Raw genomic sequence first — 17,623 nt, forward strand, 5'->3', positions numbered from 1 at the left:
TAAAAGAAATCAAGGCTTATGGATATTAAGTAATGTTTCTAAGTGACATAGTGAACTAGTGATAGAGTTAGAACTCAAAAGCAGGTCTGTCTGATCCAAAATATTCTCAACAACTATGCAGCTAACCCGAAATTAAATGTCAATGATGAGTTCTGATTTTCTCCTCTGCCTACTCTCATTGATCTCTTGTATGAATCTTTTTGATAGTCTCTCTGTGATTCTTCTCTGATTTATTCTTTTCCTCTGTCAGATAAGTGAGACTTAGTCCCAGAAATTAGAGCATATTGGCAAGAAGATGTCTGAGGATTAACTAAGTATGGGTTCCCCTAGCTGGGCTGGTTTAGGTGATATGACAGAGGTTTCAGCCCATTTGTCTCTATAGAGACCTAAAAAAGAATTGGGAGGCACCTAATTGGGCACATAAGGAAACAACTAATCAAAAGAAACTAAGTTTGGATCATTGAAGTCAAAGGAGTGAGATATAAATGGTAGTTGTGGGAATGAAAAAGGGACTGGCAACCCATACGGAGCTTTTTACACTGGGCTTAGGGATTCTGTCTTCTCACTTATCCCTGAAAGAGCTACATGTTTTCATATGCTCAACTGTTCATTACCCCTTGAATTATTACAGTTCTTCCTAATCCCCCCTTTCACTGTCTGCCTCTAGGTTTCCATCCATTTAGAGCCAATGGCTAAGCAATACAGACATGTATAGCTCATCCCTAGCATCCTTAGCCAGGAACTAGACCTTGGTCATTATGCTGTATATGCTCTCATTACCTTTCCAGATCCACTCTTTAGCTTTTTGCCATTTGTGCTCTATGTGGTTAATCTCTATGGACAGCATCACATAGGCTTCTTTGCTCTCTGGATTCCCATTAGAACACGTCAGTGGGAGGCACGAGCGGTTCTTTGTTAGTGGCTGATTTCCTCTACCTAAGGCCATGGCTTCCACTGAAGCTATAACCTCCTCCCTCGGCTACCACTCTCACCAGTCTCCAATAACAGTCCCTTTAAGTTTAAAACTGGTAAAGGCTTCCTACTGTTGTGAGTCCCAGGATGTTTCACTATTCCTTTGTTGGTTTATTAACCCCAGTCACACCTTTGTAAATAATCCCTTCATTAAACCATGTCCAGTTAGCCCTTTGAGTATGTCATCTGTTTCCTGCTGGAACCCTAATTCAATTACTTCCTTTTTTTGGTAGATCTTGCTTATATTTCTTACTTTGTAATTTTTTAATCTATTTGTAATTTTCATGCTCAGAATCCTTAGTCCAGACCTTCAACAACTCAATTTAATATGACTGAATACCTATACCAGGAGTCCCCAACCCCCAGGCCATGGACCAGTACCTATCCATAGCCTGTTAGGAACTGGGCTGCACAGCAGGAGGTGAGCAGTGGACAACAAGCAAAGCTTCATGTGTATTTACAGCCACTCCCCATCATTCCCATTACCACCTAAGCTTGGCCTCTTGTCAGATCAGTGGTAGCATTCAATTCTCATCAAGGAGCTGGAACCCTACTATAAACTGCACATGTGGACCTAGGTTGCACGCTCCTTATGAGAATCTAATGCCTGATGACCTGGGGTGAAGTTGAGGCAGTAAGGCTAGTGCTGGGGAGTGGCTGCAAATACAGATTATCATTAGCAGAGAGGTTTGACTGCCCAGAGACCATAATAAGTCAATTGCTTGCAGACTCATATCAAAACCCTATCAGTGAGTGGCAAGTGACAATTAAGCTGCATCTGGTGGCAGGCTATAAAGCCAACCTTCCCACTCCAGTCGATGGAAAAATTATCACTTTTGCCAAAAAGGTTGGGGGCCACTGACCTACGTTATCCTTGGATTTGTGACAATTACCTTCCCTACAAGCCTTTGCAAATCACGTAACTGGTTTAGTGTCTCCTGTCTCTGAATTCTACTGCCAGATTGATATTCATAATAAGTACTTTAATTATATTCTGTCCTTCCTCAAACATCTTCAGTATTTACCAGCTGCCTATAAAAAATAATAAACTATTTAGCCTGACATTTAATCCCTCCATTACTCTACCTTTTTAACCTATTTACCTATGAGGCCCTTAATTCTAGATTTATTAACCATCCCTTAAATAAGCCTGTGCTTTCTTCCTACAATACTTTTGCTCACTCTGTACCACCTGCAAGGAATTGTATTTCTCTTCTCTCTAATCTCTTCCCAGACTTTAACAAGTGGAAATGATCTGTTCTATTTTTTAATACTTAATTATGCCATGCCTTATGAAATATATTGTATAAATCTTTTATGGCTATTTAACAGATATACCAACTCTACAACAAACTAGCTGTGTGAACTTTAGGCAAGTTCCTTTCCTCTCCATTGTCTTCTTTTGCTGCATTTATTGAGTGTCATACATGCCGGGTGCTATGCTAAGTGCTGAGCTTGATCACCTTGGTCATTAGGTCCCTGGTGACCACACATTGACATGAATCCCAGTCACATGGCACTTAATGTCTGAGTGATATGATATTCATCAAATAAATTTATAAGTAATATAAAATTGTAGCTGTGGTAAGAACTATGAAAGAGAAATACAGGGTATAATCATAGCTTTTAACAGGGTCTGATCTAAGATGGGCATAGTAAAATTTAACAAGGTTAGAGGTTGGCAAGCAGTAGAGATTGTTCCACAGAAGCAGGTTCAAAACCTAATATGATTGTATGTCCCTTTATGGAGTATATCATGCCTTCCTTTTTGTTGTTACTTAAATGGTACCTTCCACCTAATAGGGACTCCATATTTGCTAATTTTTTTTCTTGAATCTTATGTCAAATGTGTTCTAACCAGAATCTTACACTGATACCATTCCTTGCCTAGTGCCTGTCCCTGTGAAATGTTTCCCACATCGATCTCAATCTTTGGAACTTATTGTTAATGATATATCTGGCCCTTAGTGTGTGCTACTTGTTATTTTAGCTACTTGTTATTCCTCATAAGTTTGTAAGTTTCTTCAAACTTTAAGGGACTATATTTCATATATCTTATATATGATACATGTCATATGAGTCATCACTAAACTAGTGTTTTCCAAATGTAGATAAGTATTTATTGATGATGATTAAGAGTCCCAATTTTTTCTCCATCATTCTTCGGTCCTCCCATTTCGGAGGAACAAGAGTCAGTGACTATGGGATCTGTTGCACCTCCTCTCAGAGAGAATTTAGGGCTAAATACTGAACCAGATCTTTTTCAGGGTCATGATAGATAACAGTAAAAGAGAAATCCATTTCTTTGCAGCTTGGGGGAAGAAATGCCCAGCAATTAGTAATTGAATAGGCTTATAGAGCCTTGAGTATATATAAGGAATATCTACATAGTAACATGGAACAGAAGTTGGGCATGTGATCACTGGCAAAAGGCACAGTGCCCAGGATCTAAGACAACTTGACTTTCCTGGATTAAGCTGAGCCAATATCAGATTTCTGGGTCTTAACTTAAAGAAAAGAAAAAAAAACTTGTTCTTTAAAAACTGAGTTTGAAAGGTGTCCAATAAAGGATCCTAAAGTTAATGAGGGGAGGTGTAGGAAAGGTATAGAAGGAATGGATAAAAGCATTGAATGGAAAAAGGGTGGTCACATGATAAGAAGTTCTTCCAGTACAGCCAAATTCAACCTCCTTTCCAGGTAAACCTGTGAGTTCAGACCTTAATGATAGGATTGAGTTTGGATTTCTAAAAGAAGCTAAAGTGAAGAACAGAGATTCATGCACTTTATTTAGTAGCTTTTCTGAACAGACAAAAATAAAGTAAACCAAAAAAAGTCTCACACATCTTTTTCCTAGGTAAATTTGACCTACTTGAATGCAATGGATGGGAAAACTATCCCTAGATACTTTTGCTTCAGTAGAGTTGGCCATTACTGAGCTTGAAGGCTTGTGCTAAATTTACAGCAAACATAGTGTTGTTTTACAAATAATTTAGGTTAAATAGCAGGGGTAAAGGACCAGGGTAGCAGCCTTGAGGAAAGAGCAGTGGCTCTAGCTTGTAGCAATAGTAAAACTGGCTTCCTTTCTCTGCTAAGGCCTTATAGGGAAATCTCTGGATGGTCTTATTAGCTGACAGAGGTTGAGGGAATAGTGATATGAAGCACAGAGTAGGAATTTCAGAAGCTTCTCATGAAACTGCATGATCCTCTAGGGCAGCTGGTAGCCCCACTCATTTTCATACAGAAGCAACAACGTTAAAGCACCATGCCCCCATGCCTAAAAGACATAAAAGTATACCTTTTAACTTGCCAGGATTGGGACTCAGGACACCTCTAGCATAGACAGCATTCTCTTTGGGCTGCTTACAGTCACATAAAGGGCTGAGCCTCTGCCTTGGGAGTATCTTGGGCCCAATACTTCTTTCATTCTGGCCTTTGGGTTCTAGAGTCTAGGCTCCTCTTTAGTGCCTCTGCACATCAAGTGTCCATCTTCTCAGTTGAATAGCCATTGCCTCCAGGGACTGGAGCTGCAGTTGCCCCCACCCTTGTGGAAGAAGAGGAAATTCCGTGTACTCCAAGAGAAGGAAACAGAAGGATGCTTTTATTTAGTAGTTTTAAACAGTGCTACAGTGACAGGACACTTCTGGGGATGGGAGAACAACATAAGTAGGAATCCTCCTAGATTTCTATGGATGGAATGTCTCCATTTTTCTCCTGTCTCCCTGGTCTTATCAGCAACACAGGCTTTATCAGAAGCCTCAATGGATGAATCTTATTTCTGAATGGAAGCTTCCACCACTCTCTTTCCCATAGTCAGGTATCTCACTTTCATATTGAAACTATGATTACTGGTTGTTAAATTTGGAAATCTGGGGAGTCCTATCTCAAAACCAGAGCAAGATATCTGCCTCCATGCTAAGATGTCTGAACACTTCCTTTCTGTACATTCAGTATATCTGGTTTTATGCACATCTATATACATCTCTCTACATATATATATATATATATATATATATATATATATAATTTGTTTTTCTAGATAAATCTTTCATATATATCATCCTAATTTCCCAAGCCTCCACTTACCTCTCGTTTGCTAGCTCACATAAAATTCAAGGATTTCATTGATTTTACTAAGTTCCTCAGTAGCACACTTTCTCATCTTTTGTATTGCTGTCATCAGTTGTTCTGCCCATCCTCTGGAATCCCTCCCTTTCACATCTGTGCCTAGTGCTCTCCTGACATGCCAAGTCTATGGTTGGTGTGGTCAGGGGCCTCATTTCTCACCAGATCTGGCTGCTTCTAAAGCCTATCTGATAGCCTGAAAGAGGATTTCAGCTCAGAGGAAACAGGCCATAGTCTAAAGAGCTGTTTAGGGTTGACAGGGTGGGGTGTCGTTCTGGAGAGTGAAGGAAGGGGAAGTATGGGAGAATAAGCCAGGTTGTATTAAAAAGTCAGTATGATTTAAAGTGCAATTTAGAGCAAAGTCTGAGATCATGTTGGAGAATCAAAGTCAGAAAATGCTCTCATTTTGTTATCCAAATATGTGAGGAGAATATGCGGGATTTGAATAGACATCAGGGGGTGGGAAGAGAGTAATTCCCTTACAAGGGAAGTAGCTGTGTGCTGAAGAGACTAGATTGAGGATAACTTGCTAACAGATAGGGAGACACACACTGCAGTACTTTTTGCCCTTACACATTGAAAGAAACTAGATTGAGGATAACTTGCTAACAGATAAGGAGACACACACTGCAGTACTTTTTGCCCTTACACATTGAAAGAAATCAGGTACATCTAACAGTGAATAAAGTTGAGAGCCCAGAAGCTGATTCTTTGCCTTCTATTCTGTTTCAGATTTTCAAGTTTTTCTGGTTCTTACTTTCTCAAGAGCAAGGGAGTAATGGTGGGGTTTACCATAAATAGAGAACAAAGGGTCTTCAAGACATAATTAGAGTTCAAGGAGAGATCAATATAAGAAGATCTTGTGCAATTGTAGTAACTGGTGACCGTAAGTCCAGCCTCAAAATTTTGTGAGTTTCTCTGCAAGGGTCTGCACACAGGTGCATATACATATTCTGTAGAAGTGTGTAGCTTGTAACGATTGGCTGAGTCCACCTGAAACTGCCACTTGATTCATATAGGGACTCTATACCAAACCACTTTGTGTTGGGGGTGGGAGGTCCCCTGGTACTTAAATGAGACCAGGAAGTACTCTTGGGATTTCAGGTATCTAAAAAAGTTCTGGTGCCCATATACCCTTCCTGACCCCCTACCACAGTCCCCACCAGAGAACAAGGAATGGCCTGAGTCTGATCTCTTAAAGTATGCATTTTAACTTGCCTGAAACTGGCCTCATGGCAAAGGAAAGTAGAAATGAGACTGATACTCACTTTATACCAAGTCTCAGGAATGGCTGAGGGAGACCATGGTTAATTGATCAGGAGGTATAATTTCCTTCCCTCCCAGCATTGCCTAATGAAATACCTGGCACTCTTCAGAAGGACACTGGGAAGGGTAACAGGGAGAATAGTGTCTGCCAGCCACAGAGTTGTGCCTCTGCCCAAACCTTAACAAAGCATCCCCAATTCCCAGAGGCTCTATATACCAGTCTGGAAATCTGAGAATTTACTCATCCCACTTGGTCTGGTTGGTTTAACTTTCCTGGGAACTCTGTGCTCTGTGAGTCTAGTTTTAGTCAAACATCAGTGTTAAGAGAGGGAGGCCCTTGCATTCCCACCCCAGCCCCTCACCCCCACTTCCTCTGAAGTGTTGGGGTTAAGGAAATGGTGGGCTAGGCAGGAAAGAAGAGAAGCCAAGGGCAGTGTAATCTGGAACACTATTTCCAGACCTTTCCTTGGGGTCTAGGCACTGAACTTTTTCCCAGGGGAACATATTGGTGAGGGACATTCCATTCATAGGACACAGGGAAAACAATCCTCCCAGATTAACCTGGAGGGCACGTTCAGGGATTTGGACAGTAGCTCTGCAGTGGTCATTCCACAATGAAGAGTTCAGAATCCAGGGTGGGTACAGGTGTGATGGTTGTGACTAGGTTTTCTGTTTCCTGGGTCAACCCAATTCTCTAGGAGCAGAGGCGTCAATGAGAGAACTGAGTATACTGATGGTCCACTTTAGAAACTACAAAGTGGAAAATAGTGATGACCAAGATCCTACATTAAGTCAGGAGTTACCAACAAAAATTCACCATGAAAAACCATGACTTCTTTCAACAGGTTGGTAGAGACTTCAGTATAAATTGATTCCAGATTCCTATATTTCTGAGGACACAGACCCTAAGGGGATCCTCACAGAATATTGCCTTGGGGAACTTGCTAGGTAGAAAGTTAGAGAGGGAGGGGATCCCAGCCTCAAATCACCAAACTTTCTGGTGGTGATGGGAGGTGGGGAGGGGAGTCAATCCATCCAACTGCATGGTCTTCCTAATGTGAGCCTCCCACCATGGCTGAGGCCTCCAAGCCTTTCAGCCTAATCTTCCCTCTCTTTCCCCAATCCTGGTTTCAGGGTGGGGGTGTTGTATAATGTGGTAGAAGTAGGGTGAGGTGAAAGGGGAGGATGGGAGAAAAACTTGGACTCCAGTTGGTCTACACTTCCCACAGGCCTCTGGGTTAAAGGAGAGGGAGTGGGAATGGGTGCTTCTGGAACTCTCCAGTAGGCCTGGGTAATATCCCAGAGTGCCAATAAAGAAAGCAAGACCAGAGGGATAGGGAGGTGGGGAACCAAGCAATCAGACGTTGCTGATGCGTACACTAAGGGCAGTGCCCTCCTTCTCAGCTTGTTCCCTGAATGATTCCTCCAGCTTGAGCTTTTCGGGGTCTCCGTAGTGTACAGTGCTGTCATGTAGGCCACTAGGAGGGGCCACTTTCACAACTTGGTCAAAAAGGCTGAAGTCAGCTATGTATTTGCCACTGGCTGACAGTGAGATGGCAGGTGTGAACTCATAGCCCCAAAGGATCTCCTCTGGCAGGTAGGAAGTACGCACTTGGCAGGTGGCACTCGTGGATTCCACTGTCCCACTTAGGATCAGCACCAGCTCAAAGTCACCCTCACCACTGCGAAGGGGGAGGTCTTTCAATGGACTGGTCTCATCTACCACATGGTAGAAGGTAAGGGGCAGAATGAGGAAGGGGCTGTCAGAGGCTGTGTCTACTTGGAAAGTCACATTGACCTGGTTGAGCCGGATGTTCTCACCCTCTTTGGTCTGATGGGTCTGAAGCAGTTTGCCTGTCACCTGGCAGCCAATGAGGAGGCTCTTACGCATATTGGCAACTCGAATCATAAGGCAGGGCTTCCCATTGTGGGCAGCTACGACTGCATGCTGGCTGAAACGGATAGTCTCAGCCCGCTTCTTGGGACGAGCAATCTTCGCCAGGAAGGTACCTGTAATGAAGATTTCCAGGATGGTGGTGAGCACCAACTGAGCAATCAGAAGAACGATGGCCAGTGGACACTCTTCACTGATATAACGGAAGCCATAGCCAATGGTGGTCTGGGATTCAAGGGAGAAGAGAAAGGCCCCAGTGAGTGTGTGGACCTGTACCACACAGGGGGTATGATTAGCTGGGGGGCCCAGCTCCAGCAAGTCCCCATGGGCCACGGCTACCAGATACCACACCACTCCAAAGAGGAACCAGGTGCCTGCAAAAGTTGCAGAGAAGAGCAGAAGCTTGTAGCGCCACTGCATGTCGATGAAGGTTGTCCACAGGTCCTTGAGGTAGAGGAAGCGCTTGTCAGCAATGTGCTCCATTCTCACATTGCTGCGACCATCTTTTGTCAGAACTCTCCGCCGTCGTATCCCTGGGCCCATTAGGGGCCGACTTTCTGTCTGAGTGGTCTGACTGTAATATACCTTGGCAACTGATGTCATCTGGAGGGAGCAAGACAGCATAATGGAGGTTATTGCAAAATCCAGCCAATTCCTTGCCACCACCCCATGGGAAGGAAGAAATAACATTTGTTTTGATACCAGTGATTTGTTCTTTTATTAGTAAATATTTTTGAGCACTTGCTGTATTCCAGGCACTGTGCAAGATATTGGTAAGTCAAAGATAAAAATGACATCATCCTTGCTCTCCAAGAACTCATAGCCTAGTGAGAAAGACATGTGTACAGTAAGCAAATAATTGCAATACAATCTAATATTTGTAATTCTTAGAAGAGGCATAGAGGAAAGAGAAATAAGTTCACAGTTCCTTAAAGGTGGGTCTAGAGTAAAGAGGGGCTCTACTGGTCTCCATTCATCACAAAACCAATTCTGTGAAGATCTCTAGTTCTGAAATCCCTCACCACCCTCATGAATGACATCAGCAATAAAAACTACCTGGTTGAGATCCTTGCAGGCCAATTCCCCTTACAACACACATACCCTTAATTTCTTATTCTTTCACCTACCCCTAAGTCAATACTCAATTTTGATACTAAGATATTCATCTGGCTCAGAAAGTAGCAACAACTGCCCATTCTTCTACCCTTAAAGATGTTCTCTAAGCACCCAGCCCATTTCACTATGTATTAGTATTAGTATCATCACTACAACCATCATCTATTTGTATCATTTGGGAAACTTTGGTGTAGGTTAGGGTTTGGAGTAGTATTAGGAAGAACACAGACAGGACAAAAAGAAGTTTGTTTAAGAAATAAACAATGGTGGAGGAGAAGAAACAATCAGTTTTTTCAAGGATTGGGAGAAATGCCAGATTGGAGGTGGCAAAATTGTCTTGACTGAGGGAAGTAGGAAGATTAAGAGTATATGATCATGGCTATAGCTGTACAAGCTTAAATTCAGGATTACTATTTGTCCTGATAGTAGAAAGTGGGGCAAGGCTCTGAAATAGGAGACAGCTCACTTAATTCAAGGTGTCTGGCACCCCTGCCCAAAGAGTAACTTGTACTTTTCCAGCAGAAAAAGAACTGTAATCACTTGAGCCCTTTGAATCTGGATCTGATGGCCAGATCTTCTGGGAAGGAGCAGGGTAATCTCTGTGGAGTTTGGTCCTTCTTGGAGAACAGAGAGGCTCATCGCATTCTTCTTTCTGAGAAGTCTGAGCCATTGCATTTTGTCATTCCTTCACACTGCCCCTACCCTTCTCCATGGCCTTATACCTTGAGAACTCTAAATTATTAGGGTCTATTCATATACCAACCTAAGTAGGCACTAAATTAAACATCACTAATGGATGAAAATCCCAGAATGTTCAGAGGCAATCAGTAGCCCATTTTACAAGCCCATGCCCACTTGGAACTTTTGCCCAAGTGAGACTACTCAGCCAGACCTGGATGCCATCCACTTCCCAATATCCTTAGCTAAGTGGAGCAAAAGGGCAGCTCTGTAATTCTGAAGTTTGAAGAATTCTTATTTAGAGCCCTAGTAAAGTCTTATTCAGTATTCAATAGTAGTAGTAATATTAAGAAACAACCATCCTGCTGCCTGCATCTATATACTATTTTAAAGTTTACACATTAGTATGCCTTCTCATTTGATTCTCAAACTCTTGGAAAGATGTGAAACCTCTATAAGAGACTTTGAAGAACTCTTATAGAACAAAGGAAGTACTGGAAAGTTGTGGATGAATAAACATAATTTAAATTTTCAATAAGAAGAATGAGGTACATTTCACAAACTACAAACACGAGATATTGATCCTAGACAAGGTTTTAGAATGGAACATTAAGATTGTGAGTACTCGGGTGGGATGTAGAAAAGGCAGTTATCGGTAGGACCCACCATGGGTAACTAAGAAAAATTCACATTAAACTAACCTAATTTCCTTCCATGACAAGGTTACCATATTAGCAAATCAGAGAAATGCAGTGGATAAAGCATATCTAAGCAAGGTTTTTAACAAGATCTCTCATTATGTCTTGGGGATACAACAGAGAAAAATGAACAGAATGCTACTATAACTCAGTGATTTAAAAATAAAATATCAGTGGTATTGGTGAGTGGATCATGATAGCCTGGAATCAGTTTTCTAGTGATGTACCAGAAAGCTTTATCTTTGGAATTGTCCTACTCAATGTTCTTAATACTAATTTTATGCAAAATATAGAACACATGGTCATGAATTATGTGGATGACACAAAGCTGAGGCAGATCTCAAATGCAAAGTCAGGGGCAGAATTAGGATCCAAAGGAGACAGATGAGTGGGCCACATCTAACAAAACGGATGAATGTTGGGTTACATAATTGTGTCCAAAAATTACCTGAGCAAGTTCTAGGTTGGAAAGCAGAGGCATGAAAATAAATTTTGGCAGAAAATAATCATGTATGAATTACCTTTGCTTGCCAAAAAAAGCAATGCAATCTTAGCCTACTTTAGTTGAATTAAAGTATCTAGAATAAGGAAGTAGATGATTCTGCTCTTCTCTGTTTATCCCATACCTGCAGTACTGAGTATCAAGGAAAAATCAGGTCATCAGAGGATTCAGAACCATATAATATAAGAAATGGTTGAAGAGTCCTGTCCAGGTGGCACAGTTGGTTGGAGTATCATCTCATACACCAAAAATCTATGGGTTTGATTCCCTGTCAGGGCACATACCTAGGTTATAGGTTCAATCCCTGGTCAGGGTGCATATGAGAGGCAACCAATTGATGTTTCTCTCACATCAATGTTTCTCTTCACTCTCCCTCTCTCTTCCTTCCTCTCTCTCTAAAATCAATAAAACATTCTTGGATGAGGATAAAAAAAGGGAAAGAAAGAAATTGTTGAAGGACATGGAAGTTAAATCAGGAAAAGAAATTATCTGAGGGATATGATGGCTGTGGGCAAATATTTTGTTTTAAGAACTGTCAAGTGAACAGGTTTGGACTTTTCAAGCTATGGAGGAAAAGATTCTAAATTGATATCCAAATGTGGAAAGAGCTTCTCAAACGGTAGTGAGGGCCCTGTTCCTGGAAGTGTTCAAAGACTCTCGAGAGGAGATTAAAGCTTTTGATGGAAGATTGAAAGACTGCCTTTAAGCTTCTGCTCATGGAGAATCAGGATGCCTCTGTTCTCCTCTCTGTCTCTACCCCCAGCACTTCCTATGGTGACATTCAGGGAAGTCCAGCTTTGTTTTGTGCTGAGCAGAGATTCCACATATCTGGAAGAATGGAAGCTCCTGGGACTCAAGAAAAATCTTGCTTGTCATTCCCAATATAATAGTCTCTGACTATAGATCACTTTAAACTTTTAAAATATGTAATTTTACCCCACACCATGAGGTAAGTAGGAAAGGCATCATTAGAAACTAAGGCTCAGAAAGATTTGCTCCAAGATTAATGGTGGAGTTGGTGTTCTGGCTTCTGGACCAGAACTTTGTAATTGTAGCAACTGATTCTGTGTTTCCCAGGTTCATTCTCATGGGTCTCATGTTTTCAGGAGGTGCCTCTGTGGAACCCTGTATGGAGAATCACAGCTGAGACAGAGAAGACAGACCTGGAGCTTGTAGAGCCCAGTGTTAAGGCTATGGACTTGTGGGCACTGGATATTTGGGCTACTGGTTAAAACTCTGTTGTGATTGCTGGCTCCAGCTGTGTGCCTGCTGTTGCCAGCCTTTAGATCTGCCTCCTCCATCTGTTATCTGCTGCACCTAGCTGTTATTCCACCACCCACAGCCAAGTAGCTTGATTCTCACTGGCGATGAGAGCCAGAAGCAGTACTTCTGGCCAAGATGGAGGCTTAGGTAGATACACTGTGCTTCCTTGCACAACCAAAAGAAGGACAATAACAAATTTAAAAACAAAACAAAAAAACCCCAACCAGAATGGACAGAAAATTGAACTGTATGAAAGTCTGACAACCAAGGAGTTAAAGAAGAAACATTCATCCAGACTGGTAGGAAGGGTGGAGATGGGCAGCCAGGGTGGAGAGGACTCAAAGCAAGGTGGCTGCTGGAGGACCAGGGTGGGTGGTGGCTGGCAGAGCACATACACATTTGTGTGCAGATCAACTGGGAGGAACAACTGGGGAGCAAGACAGACTGCACAACCCAGGGCTCCAGTGTGGGGAAATAAAGCCTGAAACCTCTGACTGAAAAAACCTGTGGGTGTTATGGCAGCAGGAGAAATTCCCAGCCTCATAGGAGAGTTCTTTGGAGAGACCAACAGGTCCCTAGAATGTAAACCAGCCCACCTACCTGGGAATCAGCACCAGAAGAGTCCAATTTGCTTGTGGGTAGCAGAAGTGACTGAAAGCTGGCCAAGAGCCAAGCAAGTGGCATTTTTCCCTCTTGAACCCCTCCTCCACATACAGTGCCACAAGGCAGCCATGTGGGTTGCCCTGCCCTAGCAAATACATAAGGCTGTGCACATTACTACATAATAGGTGTGATAAGATAAAAAAAATGGCCCAAATGAAAGAACAGTTTGAAGATCCAGAAAAAAACACAACTAAGTGATGAAGAGATAGCCAACATATCAGATGCAGAGTTCAAAACATTGGTAACCAGAAAGCTCACAGAATTGGCTGAGTATGGTCGCAAAATAGAGGAAAAACTGAAGGCTACACTAATGAAATAAAGGGAAATGCACAGGGAACCAACAGTGATGGGAAGGAAATCAGGACTCAAATCAAAGATTTGAAGCAGAAGGAAGAAATAAACATTCAGCCAAAACAGAATGAAGAAACAAGAATTTGCTAAAATGAGGAGAGGCTTAGGAACCTCCAGGACAACTTTAAACGTTCCAACATCTGAATCATAGGGGTGCCAGAAGGAGAAGAGGAAGGGCAGGAAATGGAAAAGTTGTTTGAACAAATAATGAAGGAGAACTTCCCTAATATGGTAAAGGAAATAGACTTCCAGGAAGTCCAGGAAGCTCAGAGAGTCCGAAAGAAGTTGAACCCAAGGAAGCACTCACCAAGGCACAGCATAATTACATTACCCAATATTAAAGGTAAGGAGAGATTCTTAAAACAGTAAGAGGAAAGGAGACAGTTACCTACAAAGGTATTCCCATATCAGCTGATTTCTCAAAAGAAACCTTACAGGCAAGAAGGGGCTGGAAAGAAGTATTCAAAGTCATGAAAGGCAAGGACCTACATCCAAGATTACTCTATCAAACAATGCTATTATTTAGAATGGAAGGGCATATAGAGTGCTTTCAGATAAGGTCAAGTTAAAGGAGTTCATCTTTACCAAGCCCTTATTATATGAAATGTTAAGGGGACTTATCTAAGAAAAAGAAGATGATAAAAATATGAACAGTAAAATGACAACAAACTCACAACTATGAACAACCGAACCTAAAAAAAAAAGCTAAGGAAATAACTAGAAGGGGAACACAATCATGGAAATGGAGATCACATGGAGGGTTATCAGTGGAGAAGTGGAGGGGGGAGGATGGAGGGAAAGTACAGAGAATAAGACATAAATGGTAGCTACAAAATAGGGGGAGGTTGAGAATAGTATAGGAAATGTAGAAGCCAAAGAACTTACATGTACAACCTATGTACTTGAACTAAGGGGGGAATGTGGGTGGGAGAGGGGATGCAGGGTGGAGGGGCACAAAGGGGGGAAAATGGGACAACTGTAATAGAATAATCAATAAAATATATATTTTTAAAAAGAGCCAGATAAACAATCTGCTGCATTCCACTCCCAGTTGGCCAAGCCCCTGGGAGGGGAGCCCATCGAAGTTCTGGAAATAGCGGTTACTGTCCCTTCTGAAATACACATACTCTTCCTCTAGAGGGTGCTGTTTGCCCAAAACAGTCCCTGTCAGATGCCAGGAACAGGATCTGAAGAATTCTGAAGACAAGACCAGATTCTGTGTAGTATGGAAAGGGACAAAAATAGAGACATTAGTTCTTTCTCCTCTAAAAATTGAATTAATGATTCTTTCCGTGAAACAAAGGCCAGACATACCTACAGTGACATCTAGCATTTCCCTCAGCAAATACCATTCCCCTCTAGTGCTTCATGCCTGTAGAACAACCCAGAGCTTTCTTTCTTTACCCGAGAGCTCATGGGTCATTTATTCTACAGAATGAATGCATTTCTCAGAGCCTTTCTGGAGTACAGAACTGCTGTAGAGCAAGAACACTACTCTGGTGCATCTTGTGACTACAAGTGGCCCATGGCTCTCCATTGCTTTTGGATAAGCTACAAGCTTCTGAGCATAGCATTCAAGACCTTGTCAATTTGGTCCCTACCACTGTTCTACATGGACCCCAGACTCCAGCCCTGTAAAGAGCCTCACTTTCATCCTTTCTGCTTTTGCACCTTCTTTCACATTGCCCAATTTCATGCCTATCTGATGACCCCCTACTCATCTTTCAAAACTCAAGTGTTAGCCGCCCCTATGAAGTTTTCCTTGACCATCAAAAAAATAGTGTTTCTTCTCTATATACTTACCTCCACCCCAGAATGGGTTTATTAAATAGGTCATGTACAGATTCCTATTTTAAAACATCATAATGGACACCCCGCTATTCCACTTCTGGGAATATATCCAAAGAAACCTGAAACACTAATTTGAAACCCTGTGTTCATTGCAGCATTACTTACAATATCCAAGATTTGGAAGCAGCCCAAATGTCCATCAGTGGTTCAGTGGATAAATAAGCTGCAGTACATTTACACAACAGAATATTATTCAGCCATGAAAAAGCAGGGACTCTTACCCTTTGAGACAGCATGGGTGGACCTGGAGAGCATTACACTAAGTGAAATAAGCCAGTTAGAGAAAGACAAATAGCATATGATTTCACTCATATGTGGGCTCTAATGCACAAAATAAACAAACAAAATATAACAGACTCATAGATATAGAATAGACAGACAGCTGTCAAAGGAGTGGTGGGTTGCAGGCTTGGCAAAAATGATGACTGGATTAAGCAAAAAAAAGAAAGAAAAGAAAAAACCTCATAGCCTCATAGACACAGAAAACAGTATGATGGTTACCAGAGGGAAAGGGGGAGAGGTAGGTGGAAGAGGGTATGGGGGGATAAATGGTGATGGAAGGAGACTTGACTTGGGTTTATGAACACACAATACAATATGCAGATGATATGTTATAAAACTGTACACCTGAAACCTGTATAACTTTATTAACCAATATCACCCCAATAAATTCAATAAAAATAAATAAACAAACATCATAGTGTTTTGCAATGGTTTTTTGACATTGTTCGCCATCTATGAGTTCTTAATTTAAAGCCACAGACTATTTCCCCAGTACCAAGTACAGTGGTTAAGAAAAACTGGATAAAAAAATGACTGAAAACCTGATCTAGACAGGCCCAAGTGAGAGCACTTTTTGTCTACATTGTGGGAGATGCCGAGTTTATGGAGATCTTCAGGTATACCATGGCAGAGTGGCAGGGGCCCAAGTTTACACATGCTCCACTAATGCTGCAGATGTTTACAAATCCTTTTTTCAGAAGATGAGAGAAAGCAAGCCCCAAGGCATCAGAACCAACTGTCCTCTGGGTCAGCTGCTCCCTTTGCAGGCATATGGAAAGGGAAAATTAACCTTATAAATAGTTGTGAGCATTAGAGTGGACTTTGTCAAATTAAGTGACAAGAAAGGATGCTTCAACCCCCTTCCATGGGCAATGGTGGAGGTAGCAGGAAGAGTTGTACACCTTCTCCTGAGACACATCATATTGGAGAGGCAGGGACATGACCCTGAGCAAAGAACTTTATGCTTTCTCTGGGGCAAGGGCAACTTGACTAAAAGGAGCTTTAGGTACTAACACTAAATGTACTCATTTTCAAATGTGAGTGAATCCTCTTTCTTCTCCTACCTGCTTCTCCTTTTTGGTTTTCTAAATAATTAATGGTGCCATCATCCTCTGAGTTACCACATTGAGAATCTTGGGATCATCCCAAACTTTCTTTCCACAACTCAACATTCATCTAATGCCACATGCTGTGGATTTGTAACTTGTGCCGCTTCCTCTTCAGTTCATTATCTTAATGCCTTCTGTCTAAATCACTGCATCAGCCTCCTACTCCTCTTCTGTCTCCATTCTTTCTCTCCATAAAATCCACACTATGCTTCACTGGATTACTCTTCCTCAATTATAACCCTGATCAGAAATCAATGAGCATGTATCCAGTACTTTACAAAGTACTTTCACATTTCATTCTCATGGCATTCCTATAAAGTATTAAGATTATAATCCTTATTTTATGAATGAGGAAACTAAGGCTCAGAGAGATAATGTAACTTGGTAACTTATGGAATTGGACTCATGCTCACGTCCTCTATCTTCTAAACCCATCTACTTTTCATTATACTATAAATGCCTCAGCTCCTTCCCCAGGCCAAAAGATTTTAATGTCTCTGCATTATTTACCAAAGAGAGGCCAAAGTCCATCTGGCATATATGGCCTTTCTTGATCTGCTTCTAAACCTTCTTTCCAGCCTTATTTTCTACCTCTTCTCTCCTATGGAAAGCTTCGGGTATACCAACTGTTATTCTGTTTCCTGTTGTACATACCTGTGCTCTTCTGTCTTCCTAACCTCCCCTTTCTCCTTAGCTCTATATATCTGAGATCTTTTTCAGAGCCCAGTTCAAATGGCCCAGTTGTCATAAAGCCTTTGTTCATCCCCACAGGCTTACTATTTCCCTTTTCCAGGTATATGTCTATATACACAAACACAAACAGTTAAGCCTTGAACTGCATAGAGGTTAGTGGTGC

The 17,623-nt window shown here is 41.8% G+C and overlaps 1 protein-coding gene across 2 annotated transcripts in view; it reads right to left on the bottom strand.

Annotated features, from left to right (window-relative positions):
• Positions 1–2,737: 2,737 nt before the first annotated feature.
• KCNJ10 (potassium inwardly rectifying channel subfamily J member 10) overlaps positions 2,738–17,623 on the bottom strand; it is a 35,318-nt gene continuing 20,432 nt past the window's right edge. For both annotated transcript variants that reach the window (XM_028531073.2, XM_036014963.1), the window contains exon 2: positions 2,738–8,857. In XM_028531073.2, coding sequence (XP_028386874.1) covers positions 7,718–8,857 — 1,140 coding nt within the window. In that variant the 3' untranslated portion in view covers positions 2,738–7,717. The remainder of the gene's footprint in view (positions 8,858–17,623) is intronic.

This window comes from Phyllostomus discolor, chromosome 14 (assembly GCF_004126475.2).
Source record: "Phyllostomus discolor isolate MPI-MPIP mPhyDis1 chromosome 14, mPhyDis1.pri.v3, whole genome shotgun sequence".
In the NCBI taxonomy this organism is placed as follows: domain Eukaryota; kingdom Metazoa; phylum Chordata; class Mammalia; order Chiroptera; family Phyllostomidae; genus Phyllostomus; species Phyllostomus discolor.